The sequence below is a fragment of the Embiotoca jacksoni genome, unplaced genomic scaffold (assembly GCF_022577435.1).
Source record: "Embiotoca jacksoni isolate LCO1_2020_lvr unplaced genomic scaffold, fEmbJac1.0.p SCAF_3, whole genome shotgun sequence".
Classification (NCBI taxonomy): Eukaryota; Metazoa; Chordata; class Actinopteri; family Embiotocidae; genus Embiotoca; species Embiotoca jacksoni.
This window is the reverse complement of record NW_027185381.1, coordinates 3,104,261-3,130,247: the sequence shown is the minus strand read 5'-3', so window position 1 is coordinate 3,130,247 and position 25,987 is coordinate 3,104,261. Positions and strand designations below refer to the sequence as shown.

Here is a 25,987-nt window from a genome sequence, read left to right as displayed (position 1 = left end):
TCTTAGTGAGAGATATTTCAGCTAAGTTTATGTCTTCGGGACTTCAGCTGTGACGTGTTTTGCAGGTTGTACGCGACGCCCAGTCAACCGGCGAGGAGCTGACCATGTCTTTCAAGCGTCTGTCGGCCTCGAGCACAGGAAGCACACGGAGCAACCACTCGGTGTCCTCCTTAGACATGGTCCCGGTCCGAGACACCTCCTCACTTCCCGCCTCCGGCTCCGCTCCAGGGAAACCTCTCATCTTGGACCTGGACCAGGCCATGGAGCGCCTGTCTCGCCTCCAGCAAGCCGTCGAGTCCAGCGTATCCCTCATGATGTCGTTCATCACAGGTAACTGGAGGAGCCCGGCCCACCTGGAGGGGAACCTCCCGGCCATCCATCAGGCTGCCGACCGGGTCCGCTCCGCTGTCCGGGACTTCCTAGAATTTGCGCGTGGCGCTGTGGCGAACGCTGGCCAGGCCACGGACCGCTCGCTGCAGACCAAACTGGGCCGTCAGGTGGGGAAGATGGAGGAGGTCTTCCAGAGTCTGATTCGAAACAGTCAGAGCTTAGACGTCATTTCTTGGTCGCACACGGCGCTCACGGCGCCGCCGCCAGGAGGGGACGACTTAGACCGGCTCATCATGACGGCGCGAGGCATCCCCGACGACGCCAAGCAGCTCGCATCCTTTCTCCACGGCAACGCCTCGCTGCTCTTCAAACGGACCGTCCGGCAGCAGCAGCAGCAGCTGCCGCTTCCTCCAATCCCAGGAGAGATCGGCGGTCACATGACGGGATCAGGAAGTGGGAGCTATCAGGGAGGGGAGAAGGTGAACATTCAGTCCCGGCCCCTCCCCTCTCCACCAAAGTTTACAGCTGCAGAGGAAGAGGAAGGCGTGGACAGGCCGTATGAGACCACAGAGGAAGGCTGGATGGAGGACTACGACTACGTACATCTACAGGTACACACACACACACACACACACACACACACACACACACACACACACACACACACACACACAGACAACAACCCTTCACTGCAGCATAAAACGTGTCAGTGTGACTTTACTTGAACAAATCTGAGCAAAGACCACTCAGAGAACAAATCAAATTTGACCACTCAGAGAACGTGTGGTTCCATCGTGACCTTGGTTCTCTGAGTGGAGAGACAGTCTCGAACTGATTGATAACACGTCCCCCAACACCGCATCTCAAAGACACGGTCCGTCCACGGTCCGTCCACTGGGAGCAGCCGTCAGGCGTCTTCCTTCAGGCCTCCGACCACCATCAGACCAGAAAGACTGTCAGAGTGATTCAGGTCTTCTGTCTGATGTGTTCCAGACCCTGACTGGTGCTGTTGTCATGAACTGACCCGTCTTACTGTTTATCTGTAAGCAGCCCTTTGGCTCATCAGTGGAAATTAAAGTGTTCATTAAGGCAGCTGATTTTTTTAAATATCAAATCACAGTCACATTTTTGTTATTTGTTCATTGGTGGTTTTAGCTGAACAAAAAATGCTCTAAACTAGTTTTAATCGATATTTCAACCTCGTTGATTCTTCAAACTCGCGCTGCAGGTCGTTGGATGAGACTGTAAAAACTATAAACGGTCCATTTGTCTCTCTTTCACATCGTTCTTTATTTGTGATGGAAATTGTGATAAATTTTGTTTGTTAAAGTTTGTTTTCCGAAGGTGTTTTTATTTGAGGTTTTGTTTGGAAAAATCAACACATATTTTTTTGACAGAGTTACCACTGTATAATTTACCCAGATTATTCCAGAGAGCAGAAACCTAACTTTATTAACACCAATTCATCTCATACAGACAACAGACAATGTCGACATTACACTCGCTCGAAAAAAAAAAGTATTAATAGAACTATAACAAGTCATTTGAGACAAGATTAACAAGGTTATCAGGATTGAAAAGTGTTCATTAATATTTAGCAGAACACAAAGCCATCATTTGTCGCTCTCTGAATGAGCGTCTGAGTGCGACGGTACTGAATGTGTGATTTTATAACAGTATCTGTGCATCGCTGAGCTCCACACTGTCTGCTTGGTCATCACTTTCTGCACTGCTGACTAATTTGGTTAATAATAATCTATTATATGAAGCTATTGAAATCAGAACAAACGCAGTGATGAAGCAGTTTGTCGCCACTAGAGGGAGACAGATCCACCAAGAGATGTGTTGAGATGAACGATATGTAACAACTCTGTGTGTGTGTGTGTGTGTGTGTGTGTGTGTGTGTGTGTGTGTGTGTGTGTGTGTGTTGTCAGGGAAAGGAAGAGTTTGAGAAGAACCAAAGACAGCTGCTGGAGAAAGGCAACATCATCAGACACAACAAGACACAACTGGAACAGCAGCAGGTACCTGTGTGTGTGTGTGTGTGTGTGTGTGTGTGTGTGTGTGTGTGTGTGTGTGTGCGTGTGTGCGTGTGTGTGTGTGTGTGTGTGTGTGTGTGTGTGTGTGTGTGCTCAATATGCTTCTTCCTTCTCTGCCTCAGTCCCTCACTTTTACTTTCTTTGTTCCTCTGTTTGATTGACAAAGACACAAATGTCAGTATTTTATAAATGATTACAAATTAATATATTTGAGTATAAATGAGTATAAATGTTAAAATGGTCATTTAAAGCATTGATTAGAGCTGCATTAACGGTGCTTGGCCACTAGGGGGCAGATGACCTCCAAAACAAGCTGACAACTGTAACATAGTAAAGTTGATATAGAGCTAAAAACCTTTGATAATGCTGTGGATGTATTACTATGAGGGGCTTCTTTTTACACACGTAATGTGCCTATAAATGCCCGTATTTTTTTCTTATAATGATTTGATCAGATTTGACATACTGGATTGAAAAACATTGTTTTAAGTTAGAAGTTGAAAACTTTCTGAGAAATTAAACGTCTAACAGGTTTAATATAAGTATCAGGTTGCATAATAGTTAAACATGTTTCCCTTAATTTTGTTTTCATTTCGTAGGTTGGTTGTTCACAGGGACACAATGTGGTCATTAAAAAAAAAGAACCTTCAAGTATCCTGTATAAAATATAATGATGCAATTAATAATTAATAATTAATTAATAATAATTAATTTAGAACCAAAAAAAGGTTATCATGCTTCTCATTATGGTAGTCTAAGAAAACAACTAGATTTAGAGTTATGTAAAGATTGGAATTTACACACAAATGCAATACAAACTTCTTAATGTACGATTAAAACTTTAGATTATTATTATTAATCGGTGCTGATCAGGCTGAAGGAGTCTGTTGGAAGAAAAGATGATTTTCTGAGTTTGATTTGTGACTTACACAACTCCACTGAAATACAACTTTAAGCACAAGCCCACCTTTTTTTTAATTATTATTATCGATTGTGTTCGTTTGATCTGATTCATTGTTGAGTTTAAAATCTGTCAAAAGATGTATGTTCCTAATCAGCGACATGAATGTTGACATCAGAGAATATTTTGCTTCATGAATCATTTCAAATGTTTCATCGATTATCCGAATTGTTTCTGATGATTTTTCCAGTGATAGGCCGATCATCTCAGATTATTGAAAATGATTAACTGTCTCCTCTTCTTCCAGATTAAACAGTTTGAGCGGCTGGAGCAGGAAGTCAGCCAGCCAATCAACAATGACATGACGGGCTGGGTCCCGCCCTCGCACCACCCTCTGGCCAACCAGGTGGCCCAGAACGGCTCCGGAGGCCCCGCCGCCTCCAAACTGTGCCACGGCGACCGGCAGCTGCTCCTCTTCTACCAGGAGCAGTGCGAGCAGAACGTCACCACGGTGACCAACGCCATCGACGCCTTCTTCACCGCCGTCAACTCCAACCAGCCGCCCAAGATCTTCGTGGCGCACAGTAAGTTCGTCATCCTCAGCGCGCACAAGCTGGTGTTCATCGGCGACACGCTGTCGCGCCAGGCCAAGTCTCCCGACGTGAGAGCCCGGGTGGCCCAGAGCAGCAACACGCTCTGCGAAAAACTCAAAGACATCGTGATCAGCACGAAGACGGCAGCACTTCAGTATCCTTCCTCTGGAGCGGCCAGAGAGATGACTGAGAGGGTGAGGGAGCTGGCAGGCTGCACGCAGCACTTCAGGATGGTGCTGGGTCAGCTGCTGGTGATGTAGGAGGCGGGGGGGACGAAGGACGACCAACCCAACAGTGACACAAACTGTGCCAGGAACGTGGGGCAGTAAATCCTCCCAGTAACACGGATCGGACCCTGGTGGCCCCTGCAGCTCGGTGCGGGAGACCCTGGAGCTCCTCGGAGCACAGAGTGCTGCAGGAGACCCTCATCCGCCCCCCAGGGTGAGGCTGGACACTCCACGTGCCTTAACAGGGTTTCCATCTGTCACACTCCTGACACGCTGCATGGAAACCCTGTGCGGCCCTGAATCCTGGGGGTCCGGGACCCTATCTGGGACCCTATCTGGGACCGGGGACACTGACCTCACTCCCTCCCCCGACCCCTCCCTTCGGCGTCATTCACTGGGACCATGTCTCTCTCCCCCCTCCCTCCCCTGAGCGATTTTTACTCCAGACAAACTAAAGGACCGTTTGATCTTCAGTGGGCTGGGCCGATGGCTGTAAAGTAATCATTGTAAATATTTAAGTTACCTATTTAGACCGAAGCCAGAAAGAAAACAAGACTTCCAGTATATAAATATAAATAAATGGCTCTTTTTTTGTTTTTGAAGAAAGAAAATATGAAAACCTAAGTGTAGTTTTTAGGCAGTATCAATAATTGTTATTAATATTGCTCTACCATATAATTATGGCTCTGATTCTTGTATCATTATTGTTATGGATGTGTAAATTCCAGATGATATGTATGACTCTATGTTGTAGTATGTCTAAGCTCCTCTCCATCCCTGACAAAAAGCACTCTTTCCAAAAAAAAAAAAAAACCACACTGGAGCTCACACCCATCTTCCAACGTCCCCTGACGACCTGATGTTGCCATGACGCCTCGATCTGTTCCCGCCTGCGGCTCGGCGAGGCGTCGCTGCTCATCGGTCCGGCGGGGCAGACGGCGCCGCTGCCAGACGATGTCCACATTACTGTCACTGTACAGCTGCAGGTGAAGACGATCTCTGTGCCATCTCAGACTTTTTTTTTTTTTTTTTTTGAAAACTGTATGTGCGTTGTTTTGTAAGAGGCATGTATTAGAGAAAAGGAGTGTAAACAGTTAAAGTAAATGCAATTAAACCCGCATTTCTTTTTTTCTCTGACAGTGACGTCATGCTTTTCTTAAAAAGAGTCAAAACATGTTGTGAAATGTCTGATTGGTTGAAGACCTTGTGGAGGCGGTTTATGCAGGCGTCTGTGCTTCACACTAATTTCCTGACCGGATGCCAAAGAAGATCTCAGTGCACGTTGAAGCTTTCTGACAAAACCTCCGGATGAAATATGATATCCCAAGAAATACGAATGTCAAATTTTTCCCCAAGTCATCATCAACTGACAGTTTATTTGCATGTCTTGAGTAATACATCAGAGGAGTTACCGTGACACGTTTCTAAAACGTGATATCTGGACGGCTGACGGTTAAAATGTTCTTCTCTGCAGTTCACATTATTTCAGACAGCTGGAAGTACATGAAGAACAAAGATGGAAGAAAGATTGTGCTGTTTATGTGCAAATTATTATTATTATTTTTTTTTAAATCATCCGTCTGTGGGCCTGGTGTGGTTGTCACGGTGACCGCTACCAGGGGATGGTGTTGCCCTGCCAGTCCACGAGCATCCCGCTATCTTTGTTGCTAAGTGATGACATCGTGCTGAGCATGGCGACGGCGCTTTCCTCACCGGTCAACGGAGCCTGAAGGAGATGACAAACACCGGAGAGAAGATCGTTGAGAGAAATGAAAGAAGCAGTTGACAGTAGCCGACTACAGCGAGGGACCAGAAGCTCGTCTATATGCCACATATCAGGGAGGCTGCTCCTGTGTCCAAGTGTCCAAGATACTGAACCCCAGGTTGCTGCCGTCGGTGTTTGAATGGCAGCTCAGCCTCATTAGTGTGTGTGAATGGAAAACCGTGTAAAAGCCAATGAGGTGATAAAGTCCCGACCATCTTGTGTGTGGACCAAATTTTCTAAAAATCCAAACAGGCATCGAGGCATTTACCCTGAAACAAACATCCACCTGATGATGGCGCCAGAGGATCATGATGGTTTATTCTCTTGCTTTGTTCCAGATGTTGTACTTGTGTACTAACTCTCACTAGCCTGTATCACTATCACATGAATGTAGTGAACAGAAGAACAACGAAGTCTAATGACATGAAAGAGAAAGTAGCAACCAAAGTATCTTAAATCGTGCACAAGTACAGTATTCGAGTACGTTGTGGGATCTGTCAGAGTTTGCCTCTTTTTTCTATGGAAGCCTGCTGATATTACAAGTTACCACCACCAACACCTCACCTCTTCCCCCCCCATCTCGGTGCGGACCCAGCCCGGGTGGATGGCTGTCACCAGTATGTTGTGGATCTTGAAGTCCTCGGCTTGACAGCGAGTCAGCATGTTCAGCGCCGCCTGGTGTCAGAACGGAGCACATTTCTGTATTTTTGCTTTATTACTTCACTGAAAAGAAAATTATATATATATATATATATATATATATATATACATATAAACACATGATAAACTGTGTTGATGACTGCAAGTCAAACTCAACATTAACATCAGTCTATCACTGTGGTTCAAAACCCCTCCGTTTACATGAACTTTTATCTTTCCATAACTAAATAACTGGTGTAAATTCAGACTCAGTGGAAGTCTGCAGTACCTTGCTGGTCCTGTAGGGGTACATCTGTGCGACTGGAAAGGTCTCTGGACATTTCTCTATGGACGAGATGAGGGTGGAGATGTTGATGATGGCTGACCTCCTGCAGGACATTTTACCAGCTGAAACACAAAGAGACAAAGACACGTCCATAATGACCTAAGATAATAGTTATAATATTGGAACCACAGACTTTATAAAAGTGTTCGTAGCTTCTGGGTCTGAAAAATGGTTCCGATGCAGAAGTGTCTTCAGCTGCAATACCAGCGAGTGCCACTAGGGGTCGGCTCCAAAAAGCCTCCGGCTCCATAGACTCCCATTCAACTTCTCTCATCAAATCCAAATTGAATAAAATGTGTCCATCAGTTATCTCGGTGTTGTTAGCTAAAGTCACTCCTTCTTATTAGTTTTCTGGAGGTCCATCTGAAAATAATCCCTCATTCATTGGAAAAGAAGATTCAAAAAGCTGCGTTTATGGGGGCGTGTCTGTTTGATTGACAGGTCTGTGTTTCAGGCAAGGTGGTGACTGAAAAAATCTGAACTGGAGACTTCATAATGTTCACAAACCAACAGGTGACGTCGCTGCTGTTTGCTGCTTGACTGTAACTCCTTCAACATGTAGTATAAAGACCAAATGTTCAGACTTGACAAACTGAACGTGCCAGTAGGCCAGTAGGTTATATTTATTGTGGCTGCAGTCATTATGACGGGTGCAAAAGAGGAAGTTAGTGACGCAGTATAAAGAGTAACAAAGTGTGTGTGTGTGTGTGTGTGTGTGTGTGTGTGTGTGTGTGTGTGTGTGTGTGTGTGTGTGTGTCATTAGGCAAACATGTAAGAGTGATATAAAGTCATGTTTTTGCAACGGTTGTTTCAGAGATATTGTGTTCATTATGGGAAACGGACGTGAGCTCAATTTGACTTTATTTTATTTTTAGAAAGTTGTGTGAAAGTGTGTCCAACTGTATGTCTGGTCCATGCATGTGTGTAATGCCGTTGACTGTGTGTGTGTGTGTGTGTGTGATGTCAGCTGTGTCCATCTATTCTGATGGATGGTGGCAAAAAGTCAGAGTGAAATTGTTCCATTTATTGGTTCCAGATTATTTTGTTAATTGTTGGTTCGTTTCGTGATAATTTTTCCATCAATATGTCGTCGTTCTGTATATTTTTTTGTTGATTGCGTTCCTTGACTTCCAGTTCACGAGGATGTTTTCTACTGGTCGTGTTGAGCGTAATGTTGTCTCCTGACGGGACAGTTTGATGTGGGACAAAAGGATGTCCGTCATATCGTTAAACCGGCGTAAAGTCCCATGTGGCTGTCAGAATAACGTCTCTGGTGTTCAGTGTGCGGCGCGGACAAATGTCCATGTGTCCATGAAACCCTCTTTAGCCCTTCTGTTACCTGATCGATCTTTCAGTAACCGAGATAAACTCTACAACATGAAAGAAGCGATATTTACCGTCATCTTTCTGAGGCGAGCCGCTCTGCGCTGCCCTCTGCAGGAGTGGAAGAAGCATCTGAAAAGACAAATGCAGTTTACTTCAGATCCGTTACACTGGTGTTGTGTCAGTACAGTCGCCGCTGATTTTGTGTGTATTGGTGTGCGTGTGTGCAACAGCGGACATGTTTTCCTTATTGAACAGTCAGTCTTGTGGTAAAATGTTGCACCATCACGACACGCTCACGACACGACGCACAATGAAGCTCGGAGGGAAAACGCAGACGAACCGACCTTTGTGAGGACGAACGGTCCAACTACGTTGGTTTCGTACACCTCCATCATGTCCTTCTTCCCGGTGGCGCTGAGCGGCGCCGGCGAGGCCGGCCTGTTGATGGCAGCGTTGTTGATGAGGAGGTTCAACCCGCCGGCGCCGATCTGCCTGCTCACCGCCTGGACGGCAGCGCGGATGCTGTCCTCGTCCGACGTGTCTGCAGGGAAACACGAGCAGAGCGTGAACGAGGCTCTGCACATGTCGCTGATCAAATTGCAGCGTTACAAACAGGAACACGGCGAACACGCGACATCTTGACCGTCGTATCATCTCACGTTGGCGACAAGCCAGGGAGCGTCTGACTTCCTGCCACTTCAAAATAAAAGCATTTCCTGTTGACGCTTTTCACAGAGATTCGAGGGACATAAAAAAGCAAAGTTAACATTTGTGTCTATGACAGTTTGTTATTAATACAAAAATGAAAAAGTTCTTGGTTTACTGAAGGATCACTTTGCATAATTAATCAATAAATAAATGCAGAGGAATGTGTTGCACCCTGCAGTCAGAGTCAGACTCAGTTTGTATCTTCAGTCTTTTGAAAACAAGCTGACACTGAACCATGTTATTTATGTTATCTTAACCAAACAGTTCACAACATTCCCCGTTCAGCTCATCACTACTCAGCCCGTTACTTTAACTCGTCTGTAATGGATGTCAATGTGAACAGTGCAGGAACGGATGAGTCCGTCCCCCGCTGGAAACCGTTCTTTTATCCGGCTTGGTCGTGTTGTCCTCTCCAGTCAGGATGACGAGCGGCTCGCTCTGCAAATAAACGTCCAGGTGATCCTCTTGTCAGTGAGAAGCTCTGTGATCTCTGATCCTCTGAATGACTCCCACAGTTCCTTCAGATCTCTGAATAAACAACCTCACACAGACCTCGCCCTGCGATAAACCTCTTTAAGGCCAACAGAACACTTTCTGTAGTCTGATCAGAAACCAACTGCTCTGGTGACACAATATATGCCTACAATAACATAACAGCCCTGCAGAATCCCCCCCCCCCCCCCGTACCTTCAAAGGGATTCTGGATAATGGAGCCGTGCACTGCTGTGCTGTCTGGTATCACATCCATCTGCTTGACTAACTGTCTTCCTTTTAGAGTCCAATACATCTCTCTCACTTGTGTCTGAGTGTCTCTGACCCCAGAATGCATCACTCTCACGACAGTACTGAACAAGTAACTCCTCTGTTGGCCACAAATGGCTTCCACCTTTGTGCTGTGCTGCCTATCCAATGGAAAACAATCATGGAATCTGTCCACATGTACAGCTGATTTCTTTCCACGTTAAGTAGCCTGAGGAGATTATTTCCTAACGTCGCTCCAATCAGTGCCCCCATGACTTCCAAGCGTGGTAAAGTCACTTTCTTTAGTGGGGCTACCTTTGACTTGGAGGCCATTACAACATCGCCTTCTTTGTTCTGTCCTTGCAGATAGGCAACAGCACCGTAGGCCAGAAGACGTGCAGTTTGAGTTTGGTCGGATCTCGATTTGGTACCATCTTGGAATGGCCACCAGGTGGAGCTGTGGCAGATCTGCACACCACTGATCCCATCTTTCAGCTGCTCGTCCCAACCCGTGCTCCTCTCCCGTAGTTCTTGAAACAGACACTTTCCTCTGATAGTGACTGATGTCTGTAGCACACTTCTCTTTGTGTTTTCTTTGCCCTTTAAATCAAACACAAAACTGTCCTTTTCCGATCTCCCTACTAACTCCAACACCTTCGGTACATTTCCACAAATGGCTGTTTCTGCTGTGTGCTCCACTCCCCTTTCCATCCGCCACATTTGCAGCGGTTCATGCCGGCGTGAGACAGAATCTCCTTTTACTGTTGTGGTAACTAGAAGTGCTTCATCCACATCACACGAGCTGGAGATAAAATCACCTACGCAGAGGGACTCTCTCTGTTCCCTCAGGCTGTTTCATACTGCTTAATGTGTTTTCTTATTGTCGCAACGAACAGGAACGGACCGGGTGACATTTCAAATACCACTCTACTCATTTTTACAGTCTTTGGTTGGAGGTCCGTGTAGCCACAGGAACCTCACAGCATCTTTGTCTCTTTCTGCTAGAAAGCCTCGGCAGTAAAGGCTGCAGTGAAAGGCTGTCTGATGGAGTCTGACTTTATTCAGCACATCTAACCGATTTGGGTTTACGGTCGGGCCGAGCCAGGAAACAGGCAACTCTCTTCATGTGATGATGCTTCAAATACAACCCTCACCTTATCTTCTGTGGCATGTAGGTACTTCACGGCCTCGCTGATGCCTTGCTGCAGATAATCCTAGATGACATCATTGTACCATGTCAGGTCGCCATGGCAACTCAACTATGTACCCGGACATCCTCGTACTTTATAGTCTGAAGAGCCTGTTTCCTCTGGGCTGTTTTTTTCCATGAACGACGCCCAGTGACTCTACTCTCCAGAAAGCCTGTGGATGTTTGGATATTTTGAGTGTCCTCCTCTCGGCAGATGTGCACACAAGTGGCATCGGTTCCACCGGATGTGGTAACCGGACCCTGCAGAGCCCATCTGAAAGATGCTTTCAACAGCTGCTCGTGGTTCCGTTGTCGTCTGAACTTTGCCGGTCACTATTCGCCAGTAATAGTCTGCTCCCGTTAACACCGACCACTCTGGATCATCAGCGCCCTCTGGTGGAAGCAGCACGTTGCAGACCTTTTTCTCTTTAACTCCTCTTGGGTGGGTTTGACCTTTATCACAGCAATCTAAATGTTTGTTCTGGCTTCCTCCATCTAACAGGCAGCAGATCATGTTCCCCTTTCCTTTTTGCCTTGAGTGTCTGGAGCAGCGCTGTGGAAACAGAGGATACCAGCATCTGTACCACCACAACATCTGATGTCAACATCTGGCTTAGCTTCACTTTGATCACTAACTGACTGGTGATGGTACCAGTCAGATGGTAACTCTGCAGAATGTTGCTGTGTTTTGGACCAGTGTTTTCTGGTCTGGTCAGCTGAAGAGCTCTCTCTGCTTTGGACTTCATTTTGCAGGAACTGGATGAGCTCAAGCACTTTCCATTCACCGCTGGAGTGTGACCTGCAGGTGGAGTGTGACCTGCAGGTGGAGGCTAACCCAACCTCTGGTGGTGTGACGTGCAGGTGGAGACTAACCCAACCTCTGGTGGTGTGACCTGCAGGTGGAGTGTGACCTGCAGGTGGAGGCTAACCCAACCTCTGGTGGTGTGACGTGCAGGTGGAGACTAACCCAACCTCTGGTGGTGTGACCTGCAGGTGGAGACCAACCCAACCTCTGGTGGACGAGCTGCAGCAGCACTGGACGTAGCAGGCAGCCACGTGTTGCTGTGAACCGCAGTCCACGTGCTCCTCAGTGTTTACTCAAGTTCATCCGTCACCTTTCTTCTTCAACGCCTTTTGTCCAAATCCAATAAACTTTCTTTTTTTTAGTCGACAACAGTGATAACATCTCACGGAGTCTGTCTTGGCCTGGAACATTGAGCTCACCTGTTCTTCAAAGTGAGTGAACAGTTTGTTCCAGAGCCTGCAGCCATCTCTCCAGCTCCTCGAAGTCTTCCAGACGTCCCGGATGTTGTGAAGCTTCTCACGAGGACCGAAACGCGTCTTATTCAAACGGAACACGTTTACTTGTCAAACTGCAGTATTACAAAACAAGAACGCGCTTTGCGCGCGACATCTTGACCGTCGTATCATCTCACGTTGGCGACAAGAAGCCAGGGAGCGTCTGACTTCCTGCCACTTCAAAATAAAAGCATTTCCTGTTGACGCTTTTCACAGTAAAACTAAAATTATTTCCATCACGCTGCTCACATTTACAGCTGAACAAGGTAAACAGCGTGCTTCAACATTTCTTATATAAACTGTGAATCAAAGCAACATGAACCGTATTATTTGTTATCTTAACCAAACAATTCACAACATGTGTACCGTTGTTTCTACAGTTAAGAAGAACTATTGTTGGTATGAGATTCGAGGGACATAAAAAAGCAAAGTTAACATTTGTGTCTATGACAGTTTGTTATTAATACAAAAATGAAAAAGTTCTTGGTTTACTGAAGGATCACTTTGCATAATTAATCAATAAATAAATGCAGAGGAATGTGTTGCACCCTGCAGTCAGAGTCAGACTCAGTTTGTATCTTCAGTCTTTGAAAACAAGCTGACACTGAACCATGTTATTTATGTTATCTTAACCAAACAGTTCACAACATTCCCCGTTCAGCTCATCACTACTCAGCCCGTTACTTTAACTCGTCTGTAATGGATGTCAACTGTGCCTCATTTTATATCTTCAGTCTTTAAAAACAAGCTGGCACCGTTTAGTTTTTTCAGTTCAGTCAGACAACTTTGGTTAAGAGTTTTTGTGTCGAGGCTCCGACCTCATCACTCCCTGAAGATGTGATGCAGACAGTCTGATAATATTGGCAAGATATCCATCACGTCGAAGTTAAACCATGAGGCTGGTAAAATGTTGTTATTTATTTATTGTCTTTGAATCCCATCAAACCAAGAATGAATGTTTGCTTCTGTTCTACCAGCACTGTGTGTGTGTGTGTGTGTGTGTGTGTGTGTGTGTGTGTGTGTGTGTGTGTGTGTGTATCCAACGCCTGCATGTCTTCATTATTGTCCATAAAGCACATCACGGAGACAAATTGTTTGTCCTTCTTTGTAATGAACACTCACAAAATACTATCAAAATGCTGAGCTTGGCTCCGCCCACCTATTGCTGACAGCTTCAGTTTTCTTTGCTGTTGTTATAGCTTCATATACTGCCTACGAATTATAGTTCGGACACCCTGTTTGCAGAACTGTTTGAGTGGAGGAAAAAAACATTCAAAACTAACAAGCCTGCTGTTACGTGACAGAAACATGTGGATGCAGCGGGTCGGATACGAACACAGGAACGCTGCATCAAGAGATCAGTGTTTCTATTCATTCAAAGGACGTCGGCTGAGTAGGTGGCTCACACTGATCAAATAAATTTGGCCACATGCGTCCCAGACCACCTCTGAATGTGGTCTGAGCAGATCGGACCTCGGAGCACCGCTCACCTTTGACCTGACGTCTTGTGTCCCAGTCAACCAGGATGAATGTTGGTGCTATTTGTGAACAAGCTCTGTACAAAATCACAGCATTGCCTGATTTGGTGTGAAAGCAGCTAAAGAATGCCCGGTGATACTAGTCACTTGTGAAATCAGCTACAGATCCTGCCAAGTATGCAGGCATGTGAATGACTTGGCTCGCCAAACAAGCTCAATAAGTGGGAGACTTTAACCTCGCAGAGTGATAAGGAAGGTTGACCTCTCAGTTGCACCTCTGGCCTGTCTGGAGCTAAATCAGTCCCTGGTTTCGGCACACACTCCTCTTGGCTCTCAGTAGTCTTATTCCTGGCATGGCCCCTGCACCATAGTCAGAGTAGATGGTGGGTGAACACATTGCAGGTCTTTAACTCCAGAGACCATCGTTAGAAATACTGAGACCTGTCTGTGACACTGCTGCCGGCTACTTTCAAAAGGAAAGGAAATGAAACCTGCTCAGAAATTGCTCGATGCTGCCGCAGGACATCATACATCATTTGCATGTCAATGTCTTCATGATGTAATCACTATATTTGTATGCACACAATTTGAAGAAATTATATTTCAACTAAATGCTACTGACTCCAAGTAGCACTATTATTGGCTGTTATTATTTTTCAAGCTGCTGTCATCACATCAATCTGAGTCAGTTGTATAGAATTGAAGACTCAACAATAGATTCAGACATAAACTCTGTGTTGTGTGCGGATGTCCGTCCAGAGTCAGAACCGCTTCAGCTGAAAAACCAATAAAAAGAAAATGCTGTTGCTGTTATTGTATTACTGTATATACAGTAAATTGTTTCAAAATGTATTGGAGGCACTGTTGTTGAACCACAGTGTTGTTGAACCAGTCAGCTTCCTGTGAGGCAACTCCTCAACAGATTAGTGAGTATTTCCTCATTAAAGAAAGAATGAACATGGTTGTTTGATCTGATTGGTTGAAGTTAGCTCATGATTGACAGATAGTTCATCTAGTTACCTGCTAAGTGTTTTGTTGTGCCTGCCGGCCCTGGTGCAACCGGTTAAGTGTGTATGGGCTCTAAATATGTGTGCAAGCCTTTGAAGACTTTTTCTGCTAAATACACGTCAACACTTTCAACACTTGAAGTTGCCAGATAGTTTAGTACGTAGAGACTTTTTTGTGAAAACAGATGTTTGGTAATCTTGTGTTGCAGCTTCTGTTTGGATGAAGAACTGTTCAAGTGAAAGTTTAGCAGTGATACTATGTCAAACACTTCCAGGATGAAAGTTGACCTCCACTCTAATTCAGAGTCCTCGAGCAGCTCTGAGACATCATGAGCCAGCAGATATTTCAGAGTAATGTATTGTCTCTCTGACCCGAGGGTCAGGTAGGAATGATTTACAGAGAATGTGCTGAAAAACATCCTTTCATTTAACACACAGAGCTATAATGAATTAGATTAGATTTTTTTTTAATTTTTTTTTGTGACAGTTTAACTCTCAGAATGGTTCTGGCATCTGGAAATCTTTGCATAGTTAATATTATACCTAATTAACTTTTAGATGAAATTCCTGCGGCCCAGCAGTACAGTATGTGTATTTAAGCGTGTGCAGCGGTGTGAAGGTGGGCTGTGTTTACCTAGTTTGATGATAGTGATCTTTCCAGGATGTTGAGTGGAGAGCTGTCCCAGTTCCTGCAGAGAACAGAGACATGAAGCATGAGAGACAGACAGATGATGAGGATAAGATGGACAGTCAGAGACAGACAGATAAAGACATGTACTGATCATTATTGCATGAAGCACTGCCATGATTTGGACACACTGTTGTAAACTTCTCCACGTTTGCAGGAAATGACTCAGAATTATCATCCATTCGGACTGACAACATTTGGAAAGTCTAGAAACACCACTTCAATTATTTTGAAACAATTTACGTCAGTATAATACTGAGCTGAAGTGTCTGGTGCACATGCTGTTCCCACTGAGCATGCTCAGTATGCATTCATCCAGCCTGCTGTGGGACAGTCTCACCAGACACAATTAAACCTCTGTTTAAGCAGAGATTTACCGGCTGCTTTACTCAGCTGTGTGAACTCATTTAAGGTGTTGAATCGAGTCCTGCTGTACGGAATGGTGCACGTGTACTAAAATAATCGAACACAAATAACCCTGAAATATTTCTATCTCATGCTTCGTAAACCATAAACATTGTCTGCCCTGCTGTTTGTAGATACGTCATTAGTGAAAGACTTTAGATTTAACACTAATCTGAACTTCAAGCAGGTTGACTTTTCAAAGGTTTTTCAACAGGAGTGACGCATGGTGTCAGATTAGCAATCAGTGAGGTTTACACTTAAAAATGTGATGCTGAAGAGGACAGTCTGTTTCCTATTGGTCAAAGTTTATAATGAATCATATCAGAAGTTCAACAAACAGATTGCCAGCTCAAGTTGTCAACATGAAATAGGACTACGTTTGTTTAAAATATTTTTTTCTATGCCCATAATAAACAATAAGAGAGGGAAAACATACACAATGATACAATGATTTAATTTTGATGGAAGCTACATCCATAAAGCTCACTGTCACAAAAAAAATAACCTTTCATAAAAACAACCTTCATAATTGTTTGTACATGTGATTCACACCACTTGAAAAATATACATTTAAGCAGTTGAATTCAGACAACAGCACTTGGATGAGTTATTCTTCCACAGTGTGTGTGTGTGTGTGTGTGTGTGTGTGTATTTCTGTGGAAGCGTCTCACCTCGGCTCCGGTTCCTTCAGGCTCTCTGCAGCAGGCGAAGATGTGGGCCCGCTCTCCTCCCTTCTGGGCCAGCTGTTGGACCAGCTGCAGACCGATGCCTCTGTTGGTCCCCGTCACCAGAATGTTGCCGTCCAGTTTCACTGACATGTTTAGCTGATCGACTGGTCAAACCACAGCTGCTGTGTGTGTGTGTGTGTGTGTGTGTGAGTGAGTGAGTGAGTGAGTGAGTGAGTGTGTGTGTGTGTGTGTGTGTGTGTGTGTGTGTGTGTGTGTGTGTGTGTGAGACTCCTCTGCTAACAGAAACCAGTTGTGTGTGAGAGCACACTGTTTCTTTAATGAGGCCTGTGTGCGTCATGATCTTGATATAGGTGTGTGCTGCCTTTCATCGCTCTGTGTCAACATGTGCACTTTGTCACCTATTGCACAAACGCACATTTACTATACATCTGAAGCACCCTCACTCAGCTTCTCATAATGTAACTAATGGTTCTATCAGCAGCCATCACCAGATTGGGTCCGTCAATAATTTAAACAGGCCAAAGCCTGCCATTCTTCCCTCACCTCATACTTCTCCTTTGTTCATGAATTATTATCTTGAACACTTTGATATGTGGTTGTTCAGGTTGTACAACTAACCAGACTACAGTTTAGGAATTGGTGAGTCTGTGATGATGTCAAGACCCAGAAAATGTGGAAAGTGTTGTTTAACCACAGATCCAGAAACATAAAGTTACCACATCAGCAGAAACTAAAGAATGGTGCCTCTTCCTGTATTTGGGGACCTGTATTTGTACTTCTGCACTTCAGAAGTACAAATAACAAAAACGAATGTTAAATGTCCTTTTCTTTTGCCATATGTTTAGATGCTTTTAATTGTTTTATGTGAAGCACTTTGAATTGCCTTGTTGTTGAAATGTGCTCTACAAATAAACTTGCCTTGCCTCACTAAACAGAGGAGATGGTCTATAACACCACTTATCAGCCACTGACAGTGTAGTCCTGAAATCCAGGGAGCTTCACATCCACTCACACTGTGAATTAACACTATTAACATCGGTCCTGGGTGAGCGGATCACAAGTGGTACAGGTGTGCATGCACCCAGACACATTCAGGCATTCAGAGGTGGTCTGGGACGCCTGTGGCCAAATTCATTTAGCAGTGTGAACACAAATGCATCCTGGGCCACATTGAAGGACCAACTACTCAGCTGATGTCCTCTGAATGAATAGAAACACTGAATACAGCTCTCGGTGCCACGTTCCTGTGTTTGTATCTGACCTTGTGCTTCCACAGGAAACGGTCTCATTAAAGCAGGTTTGTTTTCGTTTTTTTTTCCTCCAATCAAACAGCTCTGACACCTGAAGATCTCTGCCTGCTCTTCTTTTATACTTTTGCAATCAGAAAACCTGTTCTGTGTGATTGTGGCAAGTGAACTTTACAGGAAGTAAGAGAGATTTACTGCAAACCGAGCTGGTGTCTATAAAGCAGCTGTTTACTGGATAAAAACTCAGGCTGTCCACCTGACGCTGGTTTCACCAAAGCCTTCTCTGTATTTAGTTTTTTTTTAGTTGATCTCGTCTGTAATTTTTGACACACATCAGACCTACAACTCAGGAATAGCCCAGCCCCCTCGCACAGTTCATTGACCCACCGCAGCACAGAGCCCGACCCTCTCAAACCTTTTTATACGCGTTCATGTGCTTGTATTTGCTTGTATGTTTATGTGCATGATGTACATGTTCTATCTTGCTCTTCCTATTTTGAAATTGCACTTCCCTTTTCAACCTGTTCAATTCTAAGCTGCTAAAACAGGACCAACACACATCCAGCGTCTTGTGTCCTGTGATGTTTTCCTCCACTCAAACACTTCTGACACCGGAAAATCGCTGCCTGCTCAGCTTTGGTTTTGGTATTACCAGAAAAGCAACTTTAATTTTACATATTCAAACTCTGAATCATAAGTGAGTGTGTGTGTGAGGTATGGCTTTGTTCTGTGACCCAGCAGCGGAACAATGAGGTTCAAGAAATGAATAACTGCTAGACTTTTATTTTAACTGCCATGTTATTTTTTTCTTTAATTCAATACACATGCCTTCATGTGTTTCAATAAATAAATCATGTATGAAAAGACATATATATATATATATATATATATATATATATATATATATATATATATATATATATATCCCAGCTGGCCTGGGAACGCCTTAAGGATTAAGGGAACGGATTAAGCTGGAAAATGTGTACTGTGTGAGACGAAGTCTGGGCCAACTTGCTTGGCCTGCTGCACCATGACCCGATCTGGATAAGCGGAAGAAGATGGATGGATGAAAGGACATTTCTTGATGACAGTAACATGCAGGAGTGCTTGCAGGATGTCAGAGTTTCACTCAGCAAAGCTCCAGATAGCTGAACAATAAAATCCTTTACTAAAAAGCATTATAAAGTTTTTTTTTATTGTTCTCTGAGTATAAAGTGCAAAGTTCAGGTGTGTTCAAGGTTAATGTTGAATCGTCAGCTGAATCATCCTTACCTACAACAGTTGCTTTCTACATCTGATCAAAAAAAACCATTCTTAATTACTGTGACTGGACCGCATTGTACTGCATGATATATATCGTAATTACTTCATTTTATTTTGATGAGATTAATATTTTGATATAATTGTAAGAGTTTTCATTTTGCTTTATTTGTTGTTATTTCTTTATGTGATGGAACAATGTTTAGTTCTGGTGTATTTTCTAATACATATAAAAAAAAAAATTCAAACAATAAGCATCATTTAAAAAAAATAATTAAAAAATAAGTCATACTATATAGCATGTCGTCCAAAATATGAACAAAAAGTCATACTAAAGCATGTCGTCTGAAATGTGACAAAAAAGTCATAAATCTGAAATCTTTTGGAAGTTGGAAACTGTAAATTTAGGTAGTTGAAAATTCTTTTCTTTTTTTTCCAGTTTTGCACAAAAATGTTTTTTTAATATGATAAAGCCTCTAAAAATGCAGTTCTTTGCAGAGAAAAATAAGGAACGAAAAGAATAATAAATCCTTGGATAACAATAGGACTTTCGCACCTTCGGTGCTCGGGCCTAATAAAGGCTCATGTACACGTCATATCATCCTTGTTCTGTGTTGTTTGGCAGAACAGAAAGGATTTCTATCAGTTCCCCACAGTTAAGTTACAGAGCCACCTGGTGGCTTGTACATTCAACTACAACCAGGTTCTTCTCAGCAGTTCAATATATTTTATATAAATTAGTATATAAAAAAAAAATTATGAAAAATGTATATGACACATGACACTGTGGCCCCACAGTAACATGGTCCCTGGTTCAATCCCCAGCCCGGGCTTATTTGTGTGTATTATGTTGTCCATAATATAAGAAAAAAGTAATACTATACTATATCTTCAAAAATTTCATAAAAAAAAGTCATGGCATCCAAAAATATATTTTAAAAAAAAGTCAGTATACCATCTTGTTCAAAATATTTTTTTTAAAGTCATACTATAGTAATATGTCCAAAATAAGTATAAAAAACACAAGGGGGTACTGTTACGTCCGAAAAGCATGAAAGTCATACTATATCATCCAAACTATGAAAAAAAGTTATACCATAGCATGTTTTCCAAAATTAGAAAAAAAAGTTATACCATAGCATGTTTTCCAAAATTAGAAAAAAAAGTTATACCATAGCATGTTTTCCAAAATTAGAAAAAAAGTCATGCTATAGCATTTTGTCAGAAATATTTAAAAAAAAATAATCATACTATATAGCATGTCTTCCAAACAGGCATAAAAAGGGGGTACCCTTACGTCTGAAAAGCATAAAAAAAACCATTAGAGGGCACCCTTAAGGCTATAATATCTTGTCCAAAATGTCATAAAAAGTCACACTATATATGTATGTCATCCAAAACATTTTATACGCATCGTTGTATAGTATCTTGTCCATCATTTCAAATAAACATCATACTATATTATGTTGTCCAAAATTTCATACACACGCCTGTTTATAAAAACGTTGTATTTTAGTTTGTTGTCCAAAATGTCACAAATTTCAGACCAAAACTTGATAAAAATGTAATACTATCGTATGTTGTCCAAAATGCCATCAAAATGTCACGCTTCAGTACGTCTTCCAAACTTTCATGAAGTCATACTATATACTGTATGTTGTTCAAAATGTCATAAAAATGTTGGACTAACTTATGCAATCTAAAATGTCATAAAAACATCATAACATCATATTTTGTCCAGAATATTTGAATAACTGCCACTGAAAATGATCAGCTAAGAGTACCCACATGCAGCGGTGCCTGATGATGTTGAGGAGAAAACACTGAAAAGCACCTTGAGGGGCAACAAATCTGTCTCTTCCAGATATCAGACCTTCGACCAGCTCAATCAGACCAACAGTCTTTGACTTTAAAGTACAAGTGAAGCCGGTCGGTCCATCATGAGCGGTGCCTGCTGATCTGTCAGAGAGTCTCTGAGAGCTGGAGCCCACTGACACGAGGTAAAAGGGGGTCCGGTCTGGTCAACATGAAGAATTAATATGAGGCGCTAAATAAAGTGGTTCACCTGATTTCTTCAAACATTATAAATTATCACTTCACACGTGTTCCTCAAGAGAACAGGGAGATTTGGTCGCCCAAAATGTCATAAAAAAATTCGTCCCAAATTTAATAAAAACAGCATACTTCAGCATATCGTCTAAAATGTCATATTATAGGTTTTTGTCAAAATTTTCATAAAAACATAATTTTATAGTGTCATATAAAATTTCATAAAAAAGTTACACTATAGTATGTCAACCCAAATTTTATAAAAAAATGTCATACTATAGCATGTCGTCCAAAAATGTCATTATATCATACTATAGTTTTTTGTCAAAATTTTCAGAAAAATATAATTTTATATAGTATGTCATCTAAAATTTCATAAAAAGTCACACTAGCACGTCGTCCAAAACATTTTATAAACGCCATCGTATGTTGTTCAAAATTTGCTGCGTAGACGGCGTCATGCTCCTTTTCCTCGACGCGACGACCAGAGACGCTCAGGTAAAGACGCGCAACATCTGCTTTTTAAACTGAGGAGAAGAACAGCAGAGTGTTCAGTGACTACAGTCGTGCGTCATGTTAAACCTCTGGAGATGTTCCCGTCACTCTCGTTTGAATGAACACAGGAAATGCAGCGTGAAGTTCGTTTTCCTCCAAAACTGACAGACGTTACGGCTGCTGCGTCTCCCACCGTCCACGACATCACATCACACTAGTGCAGGAGAAAGAAACGACTTCCATTTTGTGCTGAGTCATCAGACCTGTCAGTGGCATATTTTATTATCCAAATTGGACTAATTCGGGTCCCATTTCAGGAAAATCAACAACACAAAGAATCACAGATGAACGACTGTATCCATAAATCATCATTCGGGTATTTCCAGCTGTTCATCACGTCTTAAAGCAAAACATTACAGCTCATCCGGGACACGATCACCTCTCCCATCTCATGGTGCATTAATGGACAACCGTCTCGTATTATCTAACTGGTAACGGTGAATGTAACAATCTTTTAAAAAACTCAAACCTGCATATACAAGCTATTATTAACATTTCCTTAAAATATACTTAAAATGTTCTGCAGTGAAGAGACAAGCGCACGTCTCCGGAGACGCGATGTAAAATGATACAGTAGGTCACAATAAATATTCTGTAATGTCAAGCAAACATTATCACTCTAAATAGACTAGTTTTATTGGACTATTTCCTAAATGTTGCTTTCCAGCAAAACAAACATTTGAAAGGATGTTGTTCTTCATACGTCTGACAGGTGCAGAGTTACGTCTAAAGGTTTGACACTTTCACCCTGAGGAGGAGGAGGAGGTTCAAACGGGCCATCTTGACCCTGAAACATCCGTCATGTGACCAGAGCTGTCGGCCGCAGGCCAGAAGCTGCATAACACACACACACCTTTAACACACTCTGTCCGTCGTGGACGTGATGGTGTCCAGGAAGAGTCTCCTCCCACAGTCCACACTGGACTTCATCTGACCAGTTCTGGCAGACTGCTGAGTCCAGTTACTCATGAGCACACACACACACACACACACACACACACACACACACACACACACACACACACACACGTCGTGTAAACGTGTGCGCTTCTGTCTTCGTGTGCGTCGAAGACGACGGTCGTCTCCATCAGTTCGTCCCAGCATCTCTCAGATATTTACGTCCTGTACGTCGGTGGGCGTCGTCGAGAGGTCCTGCTCCTCGCCGATGCTCTTGGTTTCCATGGTAACCGGGTGCTGCTGCTGTTTGGCCTGCCTGAGACTGGTTTCCAGCAGGGACTCGATTTGTTCCTGACACGCCCGGAGACAGTCCTGGGGAGGGGACGGTTCAGAGCTGCTCTTAGTTGGGTGACGGCGAGCGTGACGTGCAGGCAGGTCGCGTGACGAACGGACGGACGTACTCACCGGGTCACTCCTGATGGTCTGAGCCAGCTGCTCCGTCAGCTTCTGGGACATCGTGATGTTGCCCGCCATCCTCATCTGTAAACCCTCCACTGCTGCCACCATGCTGCCGGCCGCCACCATGGACGGAGGGCTGGCGATGAACTTCACATCTGGAGAGCATCAGAGAGGAACTCGGTGTTAGTATGGTACCTTTTAACAAGATGAAGACCTAGTGAGCCGAATAAAATTCAAAAAGAGTCAAAACCAAAGCTGCTTTAATCCCAACCAAGTTAAAACAACACGGCCATTTCCAGGAAATAAAGCTGGAGTGATAGATAAACGAGTTTCACAGACACCAAAACAAATATAGAAATAGCAGAAATGTGAAAACAAGTGTGAACACCTGGTGGAAGGTGGGACAGATCAAAGGTTTTTTGCCCAATGATCCTGCACTGTTACATCAACACGCAGGCTCCTCGTCACTCTGCACTGTTCAACTCCGCAGACACAAACACGGTGGACATCCTCAGCATCGTTAATTAAATCATCAAATATGAGGTAAGAAGGAACAACTTAATAATTCAATATTTGTTTATGGTGGACACGATCAAATAAAATATAAATATAAAGATAATGATATGATAAAGATGAGTTAGCAGGCAGTCACGTATGTGAAGTAATCCCACGCATACCTGTGGCACACAGCGCGACGAAGGTCTGCGCGTGCTTCCTGAGGATGGGCCGGTTCTCTTTCCCGACGGGGAGCCGAGACAGGAAGTGGTCGATGAAGTCGAGAGGGGTCAACGACGCCAGGTCCCACTTCAGCTTGTTCAAAACCAGCAGCTCCATCTGCTGCGAGTGGAGGAGGACAGACAGACAGACAGGGACAGAGGGACGTGTTCAGGTGCGATTGACAGGCGAGGCTTTGGGACTCTGAGGTGGGAAGAGAAGGTCCCAACCTACCAGCAGCTGGGAGGGTGTGACGGAGTTGTCGGTGTAGATGCAGAGCTTCTCCGCGGTCAGAGGCATCGTCTCCTTCAGTTTGGACGCCAGGAACATGCAGGCAGCTCCCAGTAACTGCAGGCGGTTCTTCTTGGTGGGCTCCACCGACAGAAAGCGGTCTATGTAGTTCATCGCCAGCGGGAAGACTTCCTCCTCACACTTCTGCTCCTCGCACACCTGCGCAAACAAAAAAAAAAACCGACCACAGCACTGCCGTTACACGCTGTAAACATGCGAGTGACGGAACAGACTCAGAGTTCAGGTACTGGGGCTCCCATCACCTCCAGGCTTCACTGACCACAACCATATGATCATAGTTGGTGCATCAGGGGTCCCAAACCAGTGTGAACCCCGAGGCAGCTTTAAAAACACCTGTCTCTAAAAACAAGCGAGAGCGCTTCAGTTCTGGTTTGTTTGGAAGAACCGTGAATCAAAAACTAAGAGGTGGACTCGGCACGAAATCCAGTCAACTCAGAGATGTCACGACAAACAGAAATTAAAAAAAGTTTCCCCTCTATAACCAGAGACGGAAAGAATGTATGTCAATTACAAACTCAACTGAAACATCACTGCTTCTTTCATTAACTTTAACAGGTCAAAATAAAACATTTCTCTTTACTTCCCTCAGCTGATTGGTTCAGGTGGATGCTATTATATTTAACTGAAAGTGACACGAGATGCATCCATTTCACAATAATCCGTGTAAAACTCAGTAGGACGATTGAACAGCATCACACTCGAAGATAAAACTGTGAGCAGGAAGGAGGCTACCGAGTGAGGAGGTGTTCGAGGCTCCCTCAAAGACATGGAGGCGCTGCAGCTCCTTCACAAAGAGGCAGCGCGTGCTCGGCAGCAGGCAGCTCGACGCATTGTACAAAAACACATTTCGCATGTTTTTGCGCCGTCTGACTGTTTATTTCATACACAACTAATGAAATCACACAGATCCGCTGTTCACTTCAAAGAGCTTTAGAGAAAATACTCGATTATTCGATACGCGTCAGTCGAAGCCACTTGACACACACAAAGCGGTTACTTTTACAGTTTAATTACAGTCTGGACGGGTACAATATGGAGCCGTATCCTGCTCTCAGTGGATCTATGTCACGTATTTGATAGAAACTCCGGAGGCCAGAATTCCCGGCAGCAGACATCGGGAGTGCCTGGTTAAAACTGTAATCTGACTTCTGCAGAACTTTTCCCTCTGACAGAATCAGAACCAGCCTGAGGATGGTCACATGTATTGCAGTCTGTGTGCCAAATGAAGCAGCGGCTCTGGGTGACTACCCAAAACACCAAGACCCGACTGTTCCAGCTGAGCAGAGGGAAACTCTTGAAGAGTTTGGGGGGAACCGCACATAAAGTCAGCTTTTAACTCACCTCCAACATCCACGTCGCCACTATCCTCCTCATGTACGGAGCAATGTCTCTCTGCACGCATTTGAAGTAGTTGGCAGCGGGCAGGTACTTGTCCTCTGCCCGCAGCAGAGCGTGCAGGACGCGATCAGTCAGCAGGTTGGAGTCCCGGTAGGCCCTCCGGATGGCAGGCCTGTCCCCCTCACAGCACAGCAGCTGGGGCTCCATCTACCCTCCCCGCCGTCCACACCGCCTCCTTCAGCTGAGTCCCGACCGGCTGCGGTTCAATCAACAGCTTCAACTTAACAACGAAGTCTTAGCCGCTCCATATTCCTAAGAAGAAATCGGTCCAGTTTCCAAACTTTATGTTTATTTCAGCTTTAGTTGTTAAAAATGTGGTGATTCCGCGTGTCCGTGTTCGTTGTGTTACTTCCTTTTGTTGGGAGTTCAGGACAAACCGGAGCAGCAGCTCTGTCTGCCGGCTCAGTGGCGCTCTGTTCTCACACACGTTCCCGCTGTGTGCGCCTTTTTATCTGAGGACAACGTCACCACACACACACACACACACACACACACACACACACACAGCGGGAAGGGATGGGACATCCGGAGAAAGACTTCACAATAAAAGAGCACACCCTTTTATTCCTTCACGGATCAGTGAAGACCACACATTTACCTTCACACTTAATCCGGGTGATATCTTCCCACGCACTTTAAATATCCGCTGATTTCTGACAGCACTAAAACAGTGGAGGTCTCATTATTTTAAAACTAATCATCAACAGACTATTGCTACAATCAGTA

General features: G+C 44.0%; 3 protein-coding genes across 6 annotated transcripts in view; 1 reads left to right on the top strand and 2 right to left on the bottom strand.

Annotated features, from left to right (window-relative positions):
* bcar1 (BCAR1 scaffold protein, Cas family member) overlaps positions 1-5,227 on the top strand; it is a 79,647-nt gene extending 74,420 nt beyond the window's left edge. For all 4 annotated transcript variants that reach the window (XM_069162277.1, XM_069162275.1, XM_069162278.1 and 1 more), the window contains 3 exons: positions 66-941; positions 2,265-2,354; positions 3,578-5,227. In XM_069162277.1, coding sequence (XP_069018378.1) covers positions 66-941; positions 2,265-2,354; positions 3,578-4,123 — 1,512 coding nt within the window. In that variant the 3' untranslated portion in view covers positions 4,124-5,227. The remainder of the gene's footprint in view (positions 1-65; positions 942-2,264; positions 2,355-3,577) is intronic.
* Positions 5,228-5,446: 219 nt separating this feature from the next.
* On the bottom strand, positions 5,447-16,619 carry LOC138205915 (C-signal-like). Its single transcript, XM_069162279.1, has 7 exons — positions 16,353-16,619; positions 15,223-15,277; positions 8,511-8,707; positions 8,238-8,295; positions 6,784-6,902; positions 6,420-6,530; positions 5,447-5,816 (listed from the first exon to the last, which is right to left on the bottom strand). The coding sequence occupies exons 1-7, from the start codon at positions 16,497-16,499 to the stop codon at positions 5,703-5,705; spliced, it is 801 nt and encodes a 266-aa protein (XP_069018380.1). The 5' UTR covers positions 16,500-16,619; the 3' UTR covers positions 5,447-5,702.
* Positions 16,620-21,673: 5,054 nt separating this feature from the next.
* Positions 21,674-25,678, bottom strand: LOC138206068 (G1/S-specific cyclin-D1-like). The gene is made up of 5 exons (XM_069162547.1): positions 25,205-25,678; positions 23,786-24,001; positions 23,515-23,674; positions 22,844-22,992; positions 21,674-22,750 (listed from the first exon to the last, which is right to left on the bottom strand). The coding sequence occupies exons 1-5, from the start codon at positions 25,406-25,408 to the stop codon at positions 22,589-22,591; spliced, it is 891 nt and encodes a 296-aa protein (XP_069018648.1). The 5' UTR covers positions 25,409-25,678; the 3' UTR covers positions 21,674-22,588.
* Between the last annotated feature and the right edge of the window lie 309 nt (positions 25,679-25,987).